At 34.6% G+C, this 24,158-nt stretch overlaps 1 protein-coding gene across 6 annotated transcripts in view; it reads left to right on the forward strand.

Annotated features, from left to right (window-relative positions):
• Window positions 1–24,158, forward strand: part of CAAP1 (caspase activity and apoptosis inhibitor 1) — a 121,543-nt gene that overhangs the window by 10,842 nt on the left and 86,543 nt on the right. For all 6 annotated transcript variants that reach the window (XR_012127679.1, XR_012127680.1, XR_012127682.1 and 3 more), the window contains exon 5: window positions 22,978–23,051. Coding sequence is in view for 2 of the 6 variants with exons in the window: in XM_017677512.3 (XP_017533001.1) it covers window positions 22,978–23,051 (74 nt within the window). In the remaining 4 variants the exon portion in view is untranslated. The remainder of the gene's footprint in view (window positions 1–22,977; window positions 23,052–24,158) is intronic.

Here is a 24,158-nt window from a genome sequence, read left to right on the forward strand (position 1 = left end):
CTGATATGATAATGATAAACTTCAGAAAAGAAGAACTATAAGTATTTCTCTTTTCAGTTTATATGATTATAAACCTAGAACACCTTAGAGATTCTAGGTTTTTTTTTCAAAGAGTAGAATTTAATAAGGTAGACTATATATAAGATAACTTAATAAAATCAACAACTTTTCTCTCTTATGGAAGAAATATCTATAAAGGAAATGTTTTAGTATTTTCCACAGAAAGAGAACTGATAGGATATGTATAGATATATAAAAGAGGAGATTTATAGGAATTGGCTTGTGCAGTTACTGATGCCAGGAAGTCTCATGATCTGATCTGTCCTCTTTAAACTAGAGAACCAGGAAACCTGGTTTTTAATCTCTTGTATCTAATACAGTCTGAATCTGAAGGCCGGAGACTGGGTGTGATCTGATGGTATAAGACCAGGAATGCCCATTTCTCAGTTCAAGTCCAGAGAGCTAATTTGCTCTTCTGCCTTTTCTATTCCAACCTTTAAGTATTGGATCATGGCCATATTCCTTGGGAAGGGCCATCTGCTTTTACTCAGTTCACCAATTCAAATGCTAATCTCTTCCTGAAACGTTCTCACAGACACATTCCTTAGTCTTTTGAAGTTGACAAATAAAATAAACCATCACAGGGAATTTAAAAAAAAATTCTACTCATAATAGTTACAAAAACTATGATATGCTTTCAAATCCACTTAAGAGGAAACTAATGAAGAAAATCATAAAATCTTAGTAGAAGACCAAAAAATCACCTGAAAGTGTACTTTATAGTGTAATCCATGGTGGTAGTGGGGAAGAAGTTCTTAAATAAGGTTAAAAACCCAAAAACGATAAAAGTAGATTTGTGCAAAAAATTTTTTAAAGTTTCAATGTTAAAATATGTCATAAAGTCAGTTACTAAACAAAAGATCTGGAAGAAATACTTTCACATAAGACATAACAATCCTAATATTAGTCAAGATTGAATTCAGGGCAAAAAGTGAGACAATTAAGGGCAATGTGACATCTACAAAGATGACCTGACAGGAAAATATATGCCTCAGATAATGCCATATATACATATATGTATTTCTTTTTAAAGGCAAAAACTACAGGAATCATGATGTGAAACAAAGAAGTGCTTGAGTAGCAGGAACTTGACTTCATCTCTCTGACCTATTTCATAGTAGATGAACTGGATGAAATATAAGTAAGGGCATTAAAGACCTGAAAGAATTAATTTATATAGTTGATACTTTGTACTATGAAAACAGAACATACCTTTTGGTGGAATATTCACAAAAACTGATAATAAGTTTGGTTATAAAATGTCAGTTAAGTCCTCAAGAAAAACTTCAAGAATTATTCTAATTTTAGAGCACTAACCTAAAATGAACAAAGAAGCTGCGGAGCTTCACTACTTACATAGTTTAGATATCTAAATCTTATAGGTTAGATAAGAATTATAAACTAAAAACTAACAATAAATAAAACATCAGTTTTGTGGGCTATAGCTGAAGTAATACTGAGGAAGATTTTAGCCTTAAATATATGTAACTAGTCTCCAAATAATTACAGTAAGTGAACTAAGTATCCAAGTCAAGAAGTTAGAAAAAAATTAATAAACTTAAAAACAAAAGCATATAGGTAGTGGCACACTTTTTAAGAGGGAAGCAATCTGCTCTCACCATTCCTATTCAACAATGCACTGAAAGTCCTGATAGGCACAGTGAGGTAAGAAAAAAGTAAAAGGCATAGGTTAGATGAAAAAGTAAAACTCCCACTTTGCAGAAGACTTAATGTCATAATTTATTGGGGCTGGTGTAACAAAATACCACAGACTGGGTAGTTTATAAATGACAGAAACTGATTTCGTTTTGGAGGCAGGAAGTCTGAGATCAGGGTGTCAGCATGGTCAGGTGAGAGCTCTCTTTCCAGTTGCAGGCTTCTTGTATCCTTACATAGTGGAAGGTATTCTGAGACCTGTGGAAAATCTATGAACACGCTATTCCCATTCCTGAGGGCACCACCGTGATGACCCAACCACCTCCCAAAAGTACCCACTTGGTATGTTACCACCTTTTGAGGGTTAGGATTTCAATATATGAGCTTTGTGGGGGATACGTACTTTCATTCTAGCATATAACCATCTATCTAGGAAACCTCAAGAATCTACCAAAAAACCCCTAGAACTCAAATATGGTAGACAGAATAATGACCTTCCCCCCCAACCCCCCTGGGTTTATCTGTTATCTGTAGTCCTAATCTCTAGATCCTATGAGTATGTGGATTTACATAGCAAAAAGGATTTTGCTGGTCTGATTAAATTTATGATCTCAGATGAGAGGATTATCCTGGATTATCCAGATAGGACCAAGTATTCACAAAGATCCTCATAAGAGAGAGATGAGAATGTCAAAGGCAGCCAAAAGAGAAGGGATGAAGCAGAGGTGGGGAGGATTGTCCTTTAAATGTAGAGAAAGCAGTTACACGCTAAGGCATGCAGGTAGCCTCTTACAAGATGGAAGGACAAGGAAATGGGTTCTCTGCTGGTGCCTCCAGAAGGAATGCATCACTATCTACACCTTGATCCTAGTGTTGTAAGGCTATTTGGGACTTCTGACTTGCAGAACTTTAAGAGAATACATTCATGTAGTTTTAAGCCACAAAATTTATGGTAATTTATTACAGTGGCAGTAGAAAACTAACAGAAAGTACTTGATTAAAACCTAGACTTAAGCCAAAGTTACAGTTTGGCTGCCTAGAGCCATAGAGATGTTTTGTTAGATTTAAACATCCAAAATGGTTTCCAACATTTAAAAACCAAGTGATACCACACCAAAATCTGGATTTCTGAGTTGTTTCAAAAATCAGATGAAGCAACTTTTCCTGGAAGGACAAAAAGTTACTGGGATCTGATTATGTAGCTACTCTCTTTTTGTATGGCATGTATATGTTTCACTGTGTTACATAGTATTTCATTTGCCTGAATGTTTAATGTACAAAATGTCTGTAAAATGAAACTCTGATTGGAGGGAAAATATATCAAGGCCAGTAGTTGGCCTTGGATCTAGTTATATCTGTTTGTCAGTGTTTTACCAGCTGAGACATAATAACTTTTACTTTTTATCCCAGTTTTGATGAACAAAAATAATTTAAAATAGGTCTAGCTAAAACAATCTATGTTATTGAAAGTACATAAAAAGATTTGTATTTTCTCTTAATGGGCAGCCTATATCTTTTATTATAGTTTTTTATTGGAAAGGACAATATAAACATTATATTTAATATGAATATAAATATAAATTTCTTCTTAGAAATCTCTAAGAAGTTGTAAAGTGGCAGATTTCAATATGAGGTATACATATGTGTATGTATATGGTATCTAATATGCACTGTGTAAATTAACTTTCTTATAAACCTTAAAGGTTTTAAGATACACACAATTGTCTGAGGTACATGCAGATGTTTTTGCACAAGTAAAAAAAATTCTAAAATGATCTTTCCAGTTTCACATTACCTGCTCACATTGCCACCTTTTTTATGTTCAAATTATATTTATCCTCAACGTCGCTTTTAGATGCATGTTTTTCTTCCCAAACTTTTTGGATATCTATTGCTCTTTAAGTTGATATGCTTATTCTTTTTCATTACCAAAAATAACAAGAAAGCAGGAGTAATAAAAGTTATTTTTACATGTGCTGCTTTGAAATTTGAAATAGTGTTTTAAGAATTTTGATAGGAATGAAATGAAGGCACTATGAAGATATAACATCCATAGTTTCTGAATAACTTCATTTTTAAGAGGGTGAGGGATGGGATTGTCCCTTAAATTCAACCTTAGGTAAGCAAATGAACAAATTTATATTGTGCTGCAGGTAGTCTAAGAACTTTAACATATAATTTTGCATTGTTTTAAAACTACTTGGTATTGTGACAATGTTTGCAAATGTTGCAGATTACAGTTGCTTAATAACAACAATATTAAGTAAATAAGGTAATTTAGAGACTGGAATTAAGAGTCCTCTCTTCTTTTGGAGATGTGATGGAAAAGAACCTTTATTGTAGCTAAAATAGCAGTAAAAATGAAAACAGTATTAGCTAGGCCTGTAATGTAGGATGATTATATTCTAAAGAATGTATTCATAATAAAATTTAAGTCCTGAATAATCAGGATTGTGAAATGTATAGAAAATAGGAATACTTTAGGGAAATTTGAACAATACTTTAGAATTTCTCTAATTGTCTTTTTTTAAAAATAAGGTATCATTTATATACAATTGTATGAAGATTTCACATAGGTAACATTGTGGTCACTACATCCACCCATATTATCAAGTCCCCTGCACCTCCCCACACACACCCCACAACAGTTACTGTCCCATCAGCGTAGCAAGATGCCAGAGTCACTACTTGTCTTCTTTGTGTTACACCATCTTCCCCATGTCCCCCATACACCATGTGTGCCAATCAGAGTACCCCTCAATCCCCTTCTCCCTCCCTCCCCACATACCCTCCCCAACTTCTCCCTTTTTGTAACTGCTAGTCCCTTCTTGGAGTCTGTGAGTATGCTGCTGTTCTGTTCCTTCTTTTGTTCCAAACTTTTGCTTTGTTGTTAAATTCCACAAATAAGTGAAATCATTTGGTACTTGTCTTTCTCTGCTTGGCTTATTTCACTGAGCGTAATACCCTCTAGCTCCATCTGTGTTGTTGCAAATGGTAGGATTTGTTTTCTTTTAATGGCTGAATAATAAATATTCCATTGTGTATATGTACCACTTCTTCTTTATCCATTCATCTACTGATGGACACTTAGGTTGCTTCCATGTCTTGGCTGTTGTAAATAGTGCTGCAATAAACATAGGGTGCATATGTCTTTTTGAATCTGGGATCTTGTTTTCCTTGGGTAAATTCCTAGGAGTGGAATTCCTGGGTCAAATGGTATTTCCATTTTGAGTTTTTTGGGGAACCTCCATATTGCTTTCCACAATGGTTGAACTAATTTATATTCCCACCAGCACTGTAGGACTGTCTCCCTTTCTCAGCATACTCGCCAGCATTGGTTGTCCCTTGTCTTTTCGATATTGGCCACCCTACTGGTGTGAGGTGATATTTCTTTATGGTTTTAATTTGCATTTCCCTGATAATCAGCAGTGTGGAGCATCTTTTCATGTGCTTGTTTTGCCATCTGAATTTATTTTGAGGAGTGTCTGTTCAGATCCTCCACCCATTTTTTAATTGGGTTATTTGCTTTTCTTGTGTTCAGGTGTGTGAGTTCTTTATACGTTTTGGATGTTAGCCCCTTGTTGAATATGTCGTTTACGAAATAATCTCCCATAATGTAGTATGCCTTTCTCTTCTATTAATGGTGTCCTTTGCTGTATAAAAGCTTTTTAATTTGATGTAGTCCCACTTGTTCATTTTTCCTTTTGTTTCCTTTGCCCGGGGAGATGTCTTCAGAAAAAAGTTGCTCATGTTTATATTCAAGAGATTTTTACCTATGGTTTCTTGTAAGAGTTTTATGGTTTCATGACTTACATTCAGGTCTTTGATCCATTTTGAGTTTACTTTTGTGTATGGGGTTAGACAGGAATCCAGTTCGTTCTCTTACATATTGTCCAGTTTTGCCAACACCAGTTGTTGAAGAGCCTGTCATTTCCTTGTTGGGTACCCATGTCTCCTTTATCATATACTAATTGGCTGTTATGTGTACATTTATATCTGGGCTTTCTATTCTTATTCTGTTCAATTGATCTATGGGTCTGTTCTTGTGCTAGTACCAAATTGTCTTGATTACTGTGGCTTTGTAGTAGAGCTTGAAGTTAGGGAGCATAGTCCACCCAGCTTTATTCTTCCTTCTCAGGATTGTTTTGGCTATTTGGGATCTTTTGTGGTTCCATATGAATTTTAGAACTATTTGTTCTAGTTTGTTAAGAATGCTGTAGGTATATTGATAGGGACTGCATTGAATCTGTAGATTGCTTTAGGCAGGAGGGCCATTTTGACAATAATAAATCTTTGTATCCATGAGCACGGGATGTGTTACCATTTATTGGTATCTTTTTTTAGTTCCCTCACGAGTGTCTTCACCTCCTTGCTTAGTTTTATTCTTACATTTTTTATTTTGATGCAATTGTGAATGAAATTATTTTCCTGATTTCTCTTTTTTCTAGTTCATCGTTAGTGTATAGGAATGTAACAGATTTCTGTGTATTAATTTTGTATCCTGCAACATTGCTGAGTTCACTTATTAGTTCTAGTAGTTTTGGGGTGGATTCTTAAGGGTTTTTTATGTACAATATCATGTCGTCTGCAAACAGTAACAGTTTAACTTCCTCCTTACTGATCTGGATGCCTTGTATTTCTTTGTGTTGTCTGATTGTCATGGCTAGGACTTCCAGAACTATGTTGAATATAAGTGGTGAGAATGGGCATCCTTGTCTTATTCCCAACCATAATGGAGAAGCTTTTAGCTTTTTGCTGTTAAGTATGATGTTGGCTGTGGATTTGTCATATATGGCCTTTATTAAGTTGAGGTACTTGCCCTCTATACCCATTTTGTTGAGTTTTTATCGTGAATGGATGTCGAATTTTGTCAAATGCTTTTTCAGCATCTATGGAGATGATCATGTGGTTTTTGTCTTTTTGTTGATGTGGTATATGATGTTGATGGATTTTCAGATATTGTCCCTTCATTGCATCCCTGGAATAAATCCTACTTGATCATGATGTATGGTCTTTTTGATGTATTTTTGGATTTGCTTTGCTAATATTTTGTTGAGGATGTTTGCATCTATGTTCATCAGGAATATTGGTCTGTAATTTTTTTTTGTGGTGTATTTGCCTGGTTTTGGTATTAGAGTGATGCTGGCCTCATACAATGAATTTGGGAGTCTTCCCTCCTCTTCTACTTTTTGGGATACTTTAAGGAGGATGGGAATTAGGTCTTCACTAAATGTTTGATAAAATTCAGCAGTGAAGCCATCCTGTATAGGAGTTTTCTACTTAGGTAGTCTTTTGATTACCAATTCAGTTTCATTGCTGGTAATTGGTATCTTCAGATTTTCTGTTTCCTCCTTGGTCATCCTTTTTGAAGGCTGACCTTTGGTCAGAGGTTGAATTTTTCTAAAAGTTGTCCATTTCTTGTAGGTTATACAGTTTGTTAGCATATGATTTTTCATAGAATTCTCTAGTAAATCCTTGTGTTTCTGTGGTGTCCATAGTGATTTTTCCTTTCTCATTTCTGTTTCTGTTTATGTGTGTAGACTCTTTTTTTCTTGAGAAGTCTGGCTAGGGGTTTATCTATTTTGTTTATTTTCTCACAGAACCTACTCCTGCTTTCACTGATTCTTTCTTTGTTTTAGTCTTCTCAATTTTTTATTTCTTCTCTGATCTTTATTATGTCCCTCCTTCTACTGACTTTGGGCCTCTTTTTATATTTGTTCTTCTTTTAATACTTTTATTAACTGAGTTTCGACTGTTCATTTGGGATTGTTCTTTTCTCTTGAGGGAAAGCTGTATTGCAGTATACTTCAATCTTAGCATAACCTTCTCTGCGCCCCACAGATGTTGGGATGTTGAGCTGTTGTTTTCATTTGTCTCCATATATTGCTTAATCTGTTTTTATTTAGTCATTGATCCATTGATTATATAGGAGCATGTTGTTAAGCCTTCATGTGTTTGTGGGGTTTTTTGTTTTCTTTGCATAATTTATTTCTAGTTTCATACCTTTGTTGGCTGTGAAGCTGGTTGGTACAGTGTCTTTATCTTTCTGAACTTACTGAGACTCTTTCTGTGTCCTAGTATATGATCTATTCTTGAAAATGTTCCATGCGCACTTGAGTGGAATGTGTATCCTGCTGCCTTGGGTGGTGTGTTCAGTATATGTCTGTTAGGCCCATCTGTTTTAATGTGTTGTTCAGTACCTCTGTCTCCTTACTTATTTTCTGTTTGGTTGATGTGTCCTTTGGAGTGAGTGGTGTGTTGAAGTCTCCTAAAATGAATGCATTTCCTTCTATTTCCCCGTTTAATTCTATTAGTACTTGTTTCACATATGTAGGTGCTCCTGTGTTGGATGCATAAATATTTATGATGTTTATATCCTCTTGGTGGACTGACCTCTTTATCATTATGTAATGTCCTTCTTTGTCTCTTATTACTGTCTTTGTTTTGAAGTCTGTTTTGTCTAATACAAGTACTGCAACTCCTGCTTTTTTCTCCCTATTATTTGCATGAAATGTATTTTCCATCCCTTCACTTTTAGTCTTTGTGTCTGGGTTTGAAGTGAGTTTCTTTCAGGCAGCATATATATGGGTCTTGGTTTTTTTATCCATTCAGTAACTCTGTCTTTTGATTGGTGCATTCAGTCCATTTACTTTTACGGTGATTATCAATAGATATGTTCTTACTGCCATTGCAGGCTTTAGATTCCTGGTTACCAAAGGTTTAAGGGTATAGCCTCTTTAGTATGTAACAGTCTAACTTAACTCAATATGCTATTTTAAACACAGTTTAAGGTTTTGTTTTGTTTTTTCCCTCTCTTCTTTTTCTTCCTCCTCCACTCTTTAATATTAGTTGTCACATTGTGTACTACTCTTTGTCTATCTCTTGACTGACATTGTGGTTGATTTAATTTTGCATTTGTTTAGTAATTAGTCTGCTTCCTTTACTGTGATTTTATTTTCTCTGTTGACAGCTATTTTGCCTTAGGAGCAGTTCCATCTACAGCAGTCCCTCCAAAATGCACTGTAGAGATGGTTTGTGGTAGTAAATTCCCCAACTTTTGCTTATCTGAAAATTGTTTAATTCCCTGCTTCACATTTAAGTGATAATCTTGCCGAGTAGAGTATTTTCAATTGGAGGCCCTTCTGCTTCATTACATTAAATATATCATGCAACTCCCTTCTGGCCTGTAAGGTTTCTGCTGAGAAGTCTGATGGGTTTTCCTTTGTATGTGACCATTTATATCTCAGGCTGGTTTTAATACTCTGTCCCTTCTCCTTGATTTTTCCCATTTTAATTATATGTCTTGGGGTTGTCCTCCTTGGGTTCCCTGTGTTGGGAGATCTGTGCACCTCCATGGCTTGAGAGACCATCTCCCTCCCCATATTGGGGAAGTTTTTAGTGATTATTTCCTCAAAGAGACTTTCTATCCCTTTTTCTCTCTTCTTCTGCTGGTACCCCTATAATGTGAGTATTGTTCTGTTTAGATTGGTCACACAGTTTTCTTAATTTTCTTTCATTCCTAGAGATCCTTTTCTCTCTCTTTGTATCAGCTTCTTTATATTCCTGTTCTCTCATTTCTATGTCATTTACCATCTCCTTTACCTCATCTAATCTGCTTTTAAATCCCTCCATTGTATGTTTCATTTCAGATATTTTTCAAAGTTTCTGTCTCTTTCTTGAATTCCTCACTGAGGTCTTGCGTATTTTTCTGTAGCTCTGTGAGCATGTTTATGATTTTTATTTTGAAATCTTTGTCTGAAATATTGGTGATTTCAGTTTCACTTAGCCCTCTTTCTTGTGTTTGTGGGATTTTGGTTTGTACCGGGCTCTTTTGCCGTTTCATATTTGTGTTGATTGCTCTGAAATAAGTTTGTGTAAGCAGCCATATCTAGTGTCCAGAAGCTTTTCTCTCTGGAGCTGCCCAGCACCTGGATCAATGGTGGTGGTCACAGGTCAGCTGCGCCAGTGCCTGTAAGGAGGAAAGAGCTCTTTCTTACTTCCTGTCTGCCCTGCCTACTTCCACTGCCAGGACCCGTGGGCCAAGCATGCAAAGGAGCCTCTGTGTTATATCCCTGTAGCTGCCCTAGGTGGAGCCACCCTCTTGCTGGCCTGGAACAATGGCCAGGGCAGCAGGTTTGCAAATTGGTGTTGGCAGGGCTGAAGGAGCGGCAGGCTGCCTATCATGGTGGAGGTGCCTCGGCACGTGTCACCAGACAGGGATGGAGTGCCTGAAGCTTTTGAGAGTTCCCAACCTGTTGGGCTGAGTGTGCTGGGACGATTTTGTCCACCTTTCCTTTCTCCTGGGCAGCAAGCTGTATGTAATCCTTGCTCCTTTAGCAGCCCTCTCACTGTTGGGAAGTCTTTCAAAGTACTTGCCTTTCTTTTGTCCCAGATCAGCCAGTTGTGGGTACCTGTTCTTCACAAGCTGCTGGAATCTCAGTCCCTGCCAGTATCCTGCCTGTCTTTGCTTTCCAACCGCACTAATCTCCAGAGCACTATGCAATGTGGGTTCGTGCTCCTGGAGGAGATCCCCAGGGCTGTGTATTAAGTAGTTGTAGGCTTCTACCCACTCCCCACTCCATTTCTATTCCTCCATCGGTAATCTTGGGTGGGGGGTAGGTCTTGGGTCCCACTGGATCATGGCTTTGTTACTGTACCCTTTTACATGAAGTCTTCTCTTTAGCCCAGATGTAGACAGTCTGTCGCTGTCTTTCTGGTCACTCTTTCAGGATTTGTTGTATTTGCTATATTTCCATATTATATGTGGTTTTGGGATGAGGATCTGTCTCACTTCTCATGCTACCATCTTTAAACCAATCCCCCTCTAATAAGTATCTTTTTAGAATTTTAAATTAATGTGCTTTGGTAAGTGATACTGAGGGAGGTGTCAGTGGAAACAAAGCTCTGTTTCCCTGTAGATAATGCATTGATGAGATAATATCACAGTTCTGAAAGATAAAGAAATGAACAAACACAGGTCCTCTAAAGAAGGTATACTGTGAAGCAGATTCTATATTCTGGAAACAGGAGAGGAGACAAGGTGTCTCACCAGAGATAAGCATCTTGAGACCACAAGTCAAGCCTACACCCAACAACCTCCCTTGTGCTCTTTGCCCCATTCTTGAAAGCCTTAAAAGACAGAATCCCCAATCTTTCAGTGCACTTCCTTTCTGAGGATACCTGCACTTTCCTTTCTTTAAGTGCATACTTTGAAATAAAGCTTCCTCACTGCTCTGGTTATTGCAGTTTCTCTCTTTGCTGTTTCATTTTATTTCCAAACCTTCACTCTGTCTCTGCTTTATGCCTAATATAGTAGGAAGGGGCTGCTAAGGGTTCAGATTTGGGCCTGCATGTTTCCATCGCCTGGGTGACCTGGACGGAACTGCAGCTGTGCCATCTGCTCTTAGTAGCCTGCCTGAAAATCTCTGGGAATTTCTCAGAGTATAATTTCACTCCATCATGTGCTCTGTGGCTCCCCCAAATCCTAGGGTGGTATGGGGCTAGTCCCCATGCCATGCAGATTCAAGCAGACACAGGATGCCAGGTGACATGGTTTCAAGAGTTTGCAAGCAAATCTGCCCTAGGCCAAGAAGTTTCCCTCTTTCCCTCTGCACTTTCCTGTTCTCTGCTGCCTTCAAGGCAGCTGCCGTTCCCTGTTGCTGTTGCTGTTGCTTTTGCTTTAAGGAATTCCTTCTTTACCTACACTTGTCTGACCTGTTCAAGAATTCTTGTTTGCCCAGAGTCAAGAACCCTCTTCTGTTCAGGTTGAGGTTTCTCCAGTTCTTCATCTAGTGAGCAGGGAAAGACCTCCCCAGATCCCCAGACGCAGCTGCCGAGCAACATTGTGTGGTAGAGCTCTCATACTGTTTATTTAATAAAAAGCCAGAGATTAGAAACTGTGTTAACAGTTTTCCTATTGAGCTATCATGTCACAGCTACTTACCACCTTTTGTTTTTAAGGAAAAAACATCCACATCCTTTTTGATGTGTTGCCTAGTAGGTTCAGCTGAGCTGTCATTCGGGTACTAAGAGGTTTTTGTTTCAGTTCAGGTAACATATATATTCTTTGAATATGTATGTGTAAGTTACTTTCAGAAGGACAATGTTTTCAGCCAAATGCTACCCTGAGGGTCAATAAAACTGAACTTGTTGGGAATAATAGAATCCTCCATAAACTGCCACTATTGAACTTCAATGGAATGAAGTATTTGAGTATAATTTACAGTGCTCTGAAACACTGGATTAATGGGCAGCATAAATCTACAGTACATAATTAATTAAGCATTTTTATTATCAATGGATACAGAAGTATTCCTCAGGTAAACCGAAGACCTGGGCTTGTTGGGAAAGATAAACTTCAAAAATGAACCTATGATTCATCCAAACTTACGTAACCCACTCTGGAATGTATAGGGTTTTGTACCAATTACTTGTTTAACAATTTAAATTTATGGAAAATTTGTACAATGAACCCTTGCATACCTATTGTCCACCATGTCCCCTCCTATATTATTTTATACTCCTTCCCTCCATCTTCTCCAAGCTTAGTAACTTGAAACAGATCTTGACCCAGTTACTTTTAAATGTTAAACGGGTAGGCACCACTTCAGAATCTCTAGAAACATCTCTTAGAATGGGAGGGAGGGAGCTTCTCGGATGCCTCAGATGGAATCTTCATTTGAATTACAACTGTTTTTCCCCATAAGGAATTTTGAGGGACTTGGGAAGCATTGTTTTCTAATTTTGTAACTATTCACCAAAAAAATGTGTATTGTTTGTGTTACAGAAACCTAATTTTTAAGCTGTAACATGTTACCATTTTTCTGTCAGTTTACTGCTGCATCCTGCAGCTCAAGTACTGGTTAAATGTTAACAGGTATTTATCCTTTTTCCTAACATAACCTCATTTTTTTTAAATGTAAGTTTTTTATTTTCTTTTTAAATAGGAATATGGTTGATATGCAGTATTGGTTTCAGAAGTACAACATAGTGATTCAAAATTTTATACATTACCAAGTACTGTGGTAGGTATAGTTGCTGTCTGTCAACATACAAAGATACCTACAGGATTACCAACTATATATTCTATAGTGTATTTTCATCCCTGTGATGACTGTTTTATAATTGGATGTTTGTGCCTCTTTATCCTATTCACCTGTTTCACCCATAAAAATTTAAGTTTTTCTTAATCACTTACCTGTTCCACTTTGTTAATTATTGTTTCCATTTCACTTGAAAAGTAAATTCATTGATATTCAGAGTGTGCTAAACTGTTTGTTAATAATGACTGTTCTCTAATATGCATGTGTATTTCTCCCACCATTTGAACTGTTTGCTTGCCAAGAGTCACTCACATTTGTTATCAATTCAGTAATTATATTTGCATAATTTAGTTAAATGTATAAACAGATGAAGTATCAATATGAAAAGAGTAGTTGATTAAGTTGAATGCTTTGGAAAAACTCAAAGTGGAGTTGCTAGGTTGTCAGTTAGCTGTGGGAAAACAGCCACAAAAGTTTGAGAGACATTCTGTAAATATAAAAGCTTTTTTTATTTTTTTTTGCACTCAGATATTTTACATTATAAATAAGCCGAAGTAGAAATGTTTTCTGTAGTATGATGAGGCAGAACTCTTTCCGTGGATTCATTAAAGTTAAGGCTGTGGCCTCATATCCAAAGATGGGTGAATGAAGGTACATTTCTTTTTTATGTTAATACAAAATGCTTAAAATTATATTTGTAATTTTTAAAAGTATTTCCCTATGTTAATAAAGATTTTGTTTTAGGTAAGTGATGTTACCTGAGTTAGGTAAGAAGGGGTTTCACTGTATTAGAGCTTTTAATTTTAATTTTTGATTTTTTATTGTGTGAAGTGTAGTATATAAAAAAGAGAAAGTAATAATGAAACCCCCATATACCAATGGCCTAGATCTAACAGTCATTACAATTTTCAGTTTTCTGTATTTGCTTCTTCTATTTTCTTGTAAAGTTAATGCAGACATCTTGATTGTAATTGTGTTTGAATTTCCAGAAAATAAGGACCTTTTCCCACATAGCCATGTATCTAATGCTATTATTTAACAGCTTATTTGGATAGTAAATGGATGCATATAGTACAAAATTTTTCAAAGTGTATAGTGAAAATAAGTCTCTCTTTTTCCTGTTCCCCATTTGCGTGTCTATAACCAGCCATATTAAACAGTTTGTTGTGTATCCTCCTAGAGGTACTCCATATATTTATAAAGGTGTGTGTGTGTGTGTGTGTATTTTTTCTTTTCACACATATAGGAGCGTACTGTGCAAACTGTTCTGGACCTTTTTCCATTTAATTTTTTCCACATAATAGTGTGTCTTTTATTGGATTTTGTTCCTAGTACATATAAGGCTTCCTGTATATACCTGTATACTATTCCATTGTTGAATGTAGCAAAATATAAACAGTCTTATCAGTATAGACATGGAAGTTGTTTGCTATCTTTTGTTACTATAAATGATATAAGTATCTTTTTAAGTTATCTTGTTCTTCTGTGATCATATGTAGCATGTACCTAGAAGTTAATTGTTGGGCATTAGAAATTTTAATAGATATTGCCATAATCAACTTAGACAGAGTTTAAACCAATTTATACTCCTCTCCCCAATGTATAGTGCATGTTTTCATATACTTCAGCCAGTGGAGTGTTATGTAATATTTTGATTTTTGTTCATAAAATAGGTAAAAATTGATGTCTGATTGGAATTTTAATTTGTATTTTCTTATGAGTGAAATTAACCATCTTTCCATATATCGCAGAGGTATTTGAATTTTCTTCTCTGTGAACTCCTTGTCATTTAGTTACCCTTTGTGTGTGTTTAGGTGGAGGACTTGGATCTTTATAAGCCATTGTTTGTGATGTGCAATTTTTTTTTGCTTATTACCTTTTTAAAAATTTTACTTTGTTTATGGCTTTTATGGGGGTTTTTTGCATGTAAAAATATTTGTTTATATAGTCTGATTTTATTAATCTTTTATGGTTTCTGGTTTTTATATTTAGAAAAGGCCTCTATTCTGAAATTATAAAAAGTATTCTTCATACTTTCTTTTATACTTTATAGATTATTTAATGTTTAAGTCCTTGATTTCATTTGGAATTTATTTTGGTGAAAGTTTTAAGGTAGTGCTCTAAGATCCTCTTTTAACTTTCTTTTTGGTACATCCCTTTTTAAAACTATCAAGGATTCAATGAGAATATTAAAAGTTTTTGATTAGACTTCTGTTATGTAGTAAATTTGTTCTGTATATCTTCTGTCAGCTACTTTTATATTTCCTTGTCTTCTTTTACAAACTTGTGTGAACGTATACTTCCATTAACTGTTTTTTTTTTAAGCAAATAGCACATGCATGGGCATTGTTTAAAAAATTCAAACAGTTCAAGATAGTATGCAAAGGCATATAGTTAGGAATGTTTCTTTCCCACCTTTTCTTTCATCCCCAACCCTCTCAGGCTCTTTCTTGAGTAGTTTGTGGCCTTCTGCTGCTGCTGTTCATGTCTAGATCTTTCTATTGAAATTTTCAACTAATAATTCAGTCTTGATGATTTAATAGCATATCAGTTTTCCCAAAAAGTTTTTTCATCTGAGGTGTTGAAGTCAAATTCTGAGTGAAAACTGATTTTATGCTTTCAGATATATATAGCCATATGTTTATGTATATGGTTACATACAATTTTTAGGTATTATTACTTGGAGAATTATTTCTGTAAGGAGTTAAAAGTCTGTATAAATATAAAGAGTGAAGATTCTTTCTAGAGTTAAACTGCCTGCACAGCTTAACTATCTCTCTGACCTTTGGCAAGCTACCTAAACACTCCTGGGCATCAGTTTCCTCATCTTGAAAACAGGGATAATATCAGTGCCTACTCCATAGGATTGTGATGATGATTAAGTGAGAAAAAGATTGTAAAATGCTTAGAATAACACCTGTCACATGAAAAAAAAATAAGGTAGCTCTATTTGCTTTGGAATTTTTACTCTGAATCTGTAACAGTAACTGTTCTTAAAATTCTACTTGGCACTGATGAGTATTGGAGGTTTTCCCCATTCCTTTTATGAAAGCCTAAAGAAAGTAGTGAAATAATTCATTATGATTTTTAATTATTCCTCACTGTTAATTGCTTTTTTAAAAAAACAATTCATTGCTTTCAAGTGTCTAATTTTTTCATTTATTACAAAAAGCTTAAGATAAACAATTGCATATATTTTAAAGTGTGAAAGATTCTTCTCACAAATGAGATCAATTTGGTATATTGACATTATAAACTCAGTTCTCTTAGACATATGTATTATAAAGAGCTGACTGTCTCAAGCTGCTGAAGGATAAAAATTGGTTATCTGCACCCCTTATGTTCTCACGTCCTTTATAAATTGTTGTTAGGCTACAACATGTAGGCAGACTTTTACATAATAGGGCAAGTTTATAAAAAATAACAGGGAAGGTTTTTCAGGAAACCCTTGTAGAAAATAGTACTGAGCATTAACAACATTCTGACTTAATGCTTAGATAGGACTCCACATTCAATGTAACATTGCACCTCCTACAGGCTTGTATCATTAAATGCGCTTACAGATTGATATGCTTATTTTTGAAACAGAAAGAGACATTAAACAGGAAAATAGGAATAGAACAAAAAGGAGAATCTCTCTGATTACCTTTAGTCACTTATATAGAATGAGTTCCCTGTTTAGGGACTTGCCTAGTCACAAAAACTTGTTGGAATTGCAGGGGGGAGGGCAGTGTATACACTTAAGAAATCATTAGTCATGGTGTGGTGGGGGATAGTGGGGAAGACAGTGTAACACAGAGAAGGCAAATAGTAACTCTGGCATCTTACTACACTGGTGGACAGTGACTGCAATGGGGTATGGAGGGAGACTTGATAATATGGGTGAATGTAGTAACCACATTGTTTTTCATGTGAAACCTTCATAAGAGTGTATATTAGTAATGCCTTAATAAAAAAAATCAGTCAGAGAAATGAATATGGTAACTTACTCTTCAAATTATATTATTTGGGGAAAGAAAATTGAGATAAGGGATAAATTTTGCTCTTTTCAAGGAAGAGGTTGTTGAGGGACATAGTAGAGCTGTGGATTTATATGCTATTTGCAAAGGCCCTTTAAGAAAGGTGGTTGTGTTTGTAGATTACAGTTTACTACTATATGATTTTATTTTTCTAAACCTACTTTAAGACTTTTGTGGTGCCCCCAATTAAAATGTTTTAAGGTATAATTTAGATACAGTAAAATTCATCTTTTTTTTTTACTATGCAGTTCTGTGAATTTAGGCAAATAGATGGTAATTTGTTGTATATTACAATCACCATATAAAACAGTCCCGTCGCATCAAAAATTTCCTCCATGGCTTTTTGAATCTGCTGCTTTTCCCATCCCTAATCCCTGACAACCAGTGCTCTGATTTCTGTCCCTGTAATACTTTTTCTTTTTCTAGATGTCATATAGATGGAATAATACAGTATATAACCCTGAGTCTTGCTTCTTTCACATTTGAGATTCATTCATGTTGTGTATATCAGTAGTAGTTTCTTCCTTTTTAATGGAGTAATTAATATTCCATTGTGTGGGTGTTCTGTAGTTTGTTCATCCATTCCCCAGTTGAGGCAGTCTTGTGAACAGAATAATGACTCTTCCAAGATGTTTACACTCAAATCTTCAGAACCTGAGAATATCTTACTTTATATGAAAAAAGGGACTTGGCAGATTTGGTTGAGGTTAAGTACTTTGAGATGGAGTGATTATCTTGGATTATCCAGGTTATCCCATTTTAATCACATGAGCTTTTAAAAGTTGAAGAGGAAAACAGAAGAACAGGTAGAGAGATGTGACATGAGAAGGTTTTGACTAGAAGCTGGAATGATCCTCAGCTTACAACCAGCAAAAAAAAAAGAAACAGGGACTTTGGTCCTACAACTTCAAGGAACTGAATTCTGCCGAAAACCTGTAGGAACTGAAAAATGAATTCTCTCCTAGCACCTCCAGAAAGTAATGCAGCCTGTAGAGACTGTGACATTAGTGTGGTGACACCCATACCAGACTTGTGACAGAACTGTAATTCTGGACTGTTGTTCTAAACTAGCAAGTTTGTGGTCATTTGTTATGGCAGCAGGTAGAAAATTTATGACAATTGAATTGTTTACAGTTTATGGTGATTTCAAAACAACCAAACATTCACATACAAGTTTTGTATGAACGTTAAGTTTTTCACTTTACATGGTCAGGAACCTAAAGTGAGATTTCTGGGTCATTTCTGCATCCTCGCTGATACTGTGTGAGTTTCAAGTTTCAGTTGTTTGATTTTAGCCATTTTAATATATGTGTGATGGTATTGCGTTGTAGTTTTAATTTGGGTTTCCTTAATAACTAAGGATATTGTGCATCTGTTACAGTGTTTATTTGCCATCTGTATGTCTTCCTTTGTCTAGTGATTGTTAGTTTTTTAACCAGTTTTTAAAAGGGTTCTTTTCTTATTACTGTGATTTGACAATTTTTTGTATGTTCTGAATACTATTCTTTTATCAGACATGTGGCTTGCAGATATTGTCTTCCAGTCATGGTTTATCTTTTATTCTGTCAACATCTCTTTTTTTTTTAAGTTGTAATCTTCTAATAACATATGCATATTCTTTTATTTACTTTTTAAAGGTTGTCTTCCTTTATCAGGTTGTTTTCCTTTTCTTTTTTTTATTGGAATATAGTTAATACACATCTCAACATCTCTTTAGAAGAGCAGATGTTTTTAATTTTGATGCAATCCAACTTACTTATTTTTATTTATAAATTATGCTTTTGGTGAAATCTTTGCTTAATCCAAGGTCAAAAAGGTTTTTTTCCTGTATCTTCTAGAGTTTTTATAGGCTTGTATTTTTTAGGTCAGTGATCATTTTGAGTTGAGTTAATCTGTGTATATGCTGCAATATATGGATTGAAAGTCATATCTATATGGATATCCAATTATACTAGCAGCAATTGTTCAATTTCATTGAATTGTCTTTGCACCTTTGTTGAAAATCAATTCACCATACATATGTAGGTCTATTTCTGCACTCCATTCTGTTCCATTAATCTGTATGTTCATCCTTTCTCCAATATCATAGTGTCTTGACTATTGTAGTTTTATATTTATAGTCTTGAAGTCTGATACTGTGCATCCTTCAACTTTGTTGTTCTTTTTCAAAATTGTTTCAGGTACTCTAGTTTCTTTCCCCATCTTATGTTTTTAATAGTAGAAAGTTCATAGGGTGATAGGCTGGCCTCCATTCAGTCTCTGTTTTTACTTCAAGGACTGTGGAGAGACTTGAGGATTATACCTTTGTTAGGCCAGTTTGCCAGATTCTTTGTCAGCTGACTTTTGCCAAAATGGGAAGTATCTGACTAGTTTGGTCCTGTTTCCTTTTTTTTTTTTTAATCATTCTTTTTAATTGAAATATTGTTGATATGCAGTCTTTTTTTCTTAAGTCTCATGGCCTCACCGTAAGATGCTGTGACTGGTAGAGATCACAGATGCCTGAAGGGTACAGAGCCAGGGAGAGTCAGAATACTTCAGAAAACTCCCTTTCCTCCTGGATTTTGGAGTCTTTTTTATTGTTTTTGTTTTTGTTTGTTTGTTTGTTTTTCCATTAAAGTATCATTGATATACAATCTTATGTTGGTTTAAAATATACAACACAATGGTTCACAGATACCTATATTATTAAATCCTCACTCCCTCTAGTGCGGTTACTGTCTATCAATGTAGAAAGATGTTACAGAATCATTGACTGTTTTCTCCATGCTATAACTTCCATCCCTGTGACGAACTTATATTGTGGTTGCAAATTATTGTACCCCTTTATCCCCCTCCATCTCCCTCCAACCCACCCCAGGCCCTCCCCTTTGGTAACTTCTAGTCACTTCTCAGTGTCTATGAGTTTACTGCTATTTTGTTACTCCTGTTTTGCTTTTTTTTTATACTCCACATATTAGTGAAATCATATAGTATTTGTCTTTCTCCACCTGGCTTATTTCACTGAGCTTAATACCCTCTAGATATATCTATGTTACTGCAAATGACAGGATTTTCTTGTCTTTTTATGACTGAATAATAGATGTATCAAATCTTCTTTATTTTGGTCCTATTTCTTTGTCCTTCTGTGGAGGGAACTTCCCAGTATTTTTCATTTGGACAAGAAATTGGCTTTTTTTTTTCCTGACTAGAAATGTATTTTAAATCATTAGTAATTCATGTGTGTGATTATCTTGATTGAGTTCCACAGATCTCCCTATTGTAGTATTCTGATTTAAAAAACAAATTCAATAAGTTTAAGTAAAAAGAGAGTAGCACTGTACTTGGGGTAGGAGAAAGGAAGTTGGACTAATATTGAAGACTTAAATCCCAGGGATAGGTATAGGTTTCCCTTAAAATTCAAGACCAAGATTGTAAATTAAGTTGCTTAAGAAGGAGCATTGCAGATGGGACAAGGAAATTAGAGAAATAAAAAGTTATTTTTTTCTTAAATGGAGAGGACCACAAAAACCATTGCAGAGATTCTTAAAGCAAGACAGTTTAGCAGTATATTCCCTCCCTTCCTTACTTTTCTCTTTCATTACAAAATTCTTACATAGTTCTCAAGTGTTTGACAGAAATATCTAAATGTCATTTAAATATAAATTGGAATTTCTTTTGTGTTCCTAACTCTGATACTTAGTATGTCTTATTATCTGAGGGTAGATGTTTTTTATTGCCATAAAACGGGAAATAAAAAGATACCTCTATGTACACAGTATACCTTAAGACGTTGCCTTTTTTGTCTATTACTTGCCTTTTGTGCTCTTTGATGAAGATAACTTTGAGTTGTGTTATAGAACTCTGAATGAAGATGTTAATTTTAGTTGCAAATTCTATTATCAGGGAAGAATTAGCTAGTATATAGATCTTGATATTCCAAACTATTTTATGGAATTTTTTCCTATTTCAGAAAATACTCATGTAAAAGCATCTAGCTTTTCTCTTTTCAGCCACAAGGTGGTATACTGCATCCACTGTCTGAAATTCTGTTTGGTGATTTTCTTCAACAGCCTGGCTAAACCTAATTCAAGATAAAACAGAATGTTACAAAATTTTACTTTGGACACTGTTCATGACAGCAGGTAGTCTTTATAGAGGGGGTCTAGTTTTATTTGAAGGGGGTCTAATGGTTTTTCATAGAGAAAATAAAATAATGCATTTCACTGCATTATTATTAATATTTTTTATTTGGAAATAATTTCACTCTTATTAAAATGCTGCAAGAATAAGAATAGTACAAGCAATCACCATATGCCCTTTACCTAGATTTACCTATTATTAAGAATTTATCCCATTTGCACACTTCCTCTTTGTATACATGTACATATATTTTTTTCTAAAGTATTTCAGCTGTATTAAATACATCATGACATTTTATCCCTAAATACTACACTGAGCTTTTCTTAAGGATAGTGGTACTCCATTTTATATAACCACAAAACAGTATCAATTTCAGCAAATTCAACTTTAGCAAATTTAACATTGATACACTTTTATCCAATCTGCCATCAGTATTTCAATTTGTCATTTAACTCAGTAATGTCCTCTGTTTTTCCCCCTATAGTTCAGCAGTCTTAAATCACTCACAACATTTAATTGTCACGACTCTTTAGTCCCCTTTAACCTGAAATATTCCTACAGCCTTTTTCTTTTTAACATTAACATTTAACTTCCTTGCTCCTTCTTAATAGAATATTACACATTTCCATTTTGGAGTTGTCTGATGATTCCTCATAATATAGGTTATACATTCTCAACTATAATACTGCATGGGTGGTGATGGTTCCTTCTTAGGATATGACATGCGCCCATGGTCCTTTTAATGGTGATGTTTCATCGTGTTTTTGTTCAAATCATATTTTGTACATTTAGATTTATGTGTTTAATAGAACAATTAAGTGCCCATTCAAGGATGTGTAAGAGCAAACAAACATTTTCTCTAAAGGAAGGTACTTAGAAATAGATTAATGCTCCAAGTAGGTAAAATCTGACTGTAAAGACTGTAAAAAAATTTTTGACTGTGAAGCTTGAGATAGCATATGTAACTTTATTCCTTAAAAAGTCCTTAATGTAGTATATTGGCAGTTTATCTGTCCCTGGATTGCCTACTAGAAGTATTGTTGCTATCTTCCTTGGGATTTGCTAGTCATTCTAATAAAAGTATAAAATCTGAGTGGTGACATTAGACAGAAAGAAATATAAAAAATGGAAATATCTCAGTTAGAAATTTCTTAGATGTCATAATTAATACCCAATCAAATAATTTTATAATTTCTATTGGGGGTTATAGCTTGTATTGGTAAATTTTTTCACAAAAAACAAACATATAAGTGCCAAATATGTTGACTGGAAAGAGTATTATAAACTTCTCCCAAAAAAATGATCACAAGTCTTTATCCTTTGATTTTTTGAGGGTTTTATTATTGAGTGGATAGAAATAATTTTGTGAGTAGGAAATTTTCCCAAATACTTCTAGTATGTTATTTTCATAAGGCAATAAATACTTACTTTGAAAGAAAATAGTCTTTTTGAGCATTTGCAATTAATTTGACTTTTGTGAAAAGTATATGTAATATCAATATTAAGATGGTATAATAGCCTTTAAAAAAGAACATTAGTTTGCAGCTCTGTTGCAGAACATGGTGAGTCAAAACTTTTTCATGGCATGATATTGCATGCAATCCATTTACTTTGATTATATATGTATATTACACATAAGATATGTGTTTCCTACATACAGTAGACATCAAAGCATTTGAGGTATGAAATTAGATTAGTAGAACATAATTTGAATTCCAAAGTGCCCATTAAATTTGACGGTTGGACTTTAAAAATTACAGGATTCCTCTGTGAATTGATTTCTTCCATCACTTACCGTGCAGAATATTAGAAGGGAGAAAAAAAATCCCTCTGTATTATGTCCAGGTTTGCCTCTTGATTTTGCAAAAGACATATACTACTTAAATTGGTAGTAGTTTATAGCTGCTGTTCCTGACAGTTGTGCATATGTTTCTGAGTTTCTAGAGTGTACCCTGGAAACTTAAGAAGAATTACAGTGTGTCTTCCTAAGTGTCTAACTTTATTTTAGGAACCTGAACAGTAAACATTATTTGATTGAATATAGTTTTAAAAATTGTTTTTATTTATTTTTCATTTCATAGACAAGACATCTGTACAGATTCTGCTTCATCCTTGCGAGAGAACAAGCAACCTGAAGGTTTGGAATTAAAACAAGGTATGAATCAAATACTCAACGTTTACATAACATTAAATTATAAGGATTTTACCAGTAATAAATTTTCACAGTGTTCCAGCTTGTCGCAATTTTAGAGGTAGGGGAACAGAGTAATTTATATGGTCCAAGATCAAAAGAGTATAGAATACATCCTTTATTTCATGAGTCCCTTATCCATTGGTGTATTTCTGCCTTAGTGATGTATAATTATAGATTCTAACAGAAAGATGTCACCTTGAGTCATTTTAATTCAGTATCTCTGTTACATACCCTCAGCTGCAAGATGTTGGAGACATGTTAACTGGGTAGCTTTGAATTGTATGTGGAAAAAAATAAGTTTCATAGGATAACTTTTTTTCTCTTTTCTTTGTCCTTATTTACTTTCTTCTATATTGTTTTCTGTAAATTAGTAGTTTTTTACATTACTAGTCAGTGGAAATAAATTGGTAATTTGAAATATATTCAGGCCAACTAGATCAATAGGGCTTATCTCTTAGATGTCTTTTTTCCTTGTTTTTTCTTATCCTAGTAGGGAAAATTGAAAGTAAAATAATTTTGGTTAGTTACTCAAAAAACACTTCACATTTTTCCTTTTTCCCTGATAAAATTACTTCAGGGCAGTAAGACTGTTGCAGCCACAAGAGGGTTATTTGTTATTTAAGCAACTAATCTTTGATGGCTTAGAATAGTTTCTCTAAAACTTGAGTTATATTAATTTATTTGTTAGAAAGAAGAAGGGCATAAGGCAACATTTCTTTTTTGACCTGTGATCTGTGTTAACTAGTGTGTTATTAATTAACAAAGTGAAAAAAAGTTTGATAATTTTGTGATTCATTCAGTTCATGTATAAAAAAGAACAAAATCTAGATTTTCTGTTATTCTAATTTAAGTACTCTGTAATTGGTAAATATTTCTGATGTCTTTGAAAATTCCAGTGCTTTTCAGAAGTCCTAATTTGTTACTAGTCTTCAAATAGCCAGATCAAATTATGTCTTTCTTTTCTCACTACTTCTCAGCACCCACCCCAGACATAAACTCAGATTCATAGTTTTATTTACATGTATTTGTCATGTATAAATACATGTTAAGTGCACATAGTCCATATAA

Source organism: Manis javanica, chromosome 2, assembly GCF_040802235.1.
Source record: "Manis javanica isolate MJ-LG chromosome 2, MJ_LKY, whole genome shotgun sequence".
Taxonomy (NCBI): Eukaryota; Metazoa; Chordata; class Mammalia; order Pholidota; family Manidae; genus Manis; species Manis javanica.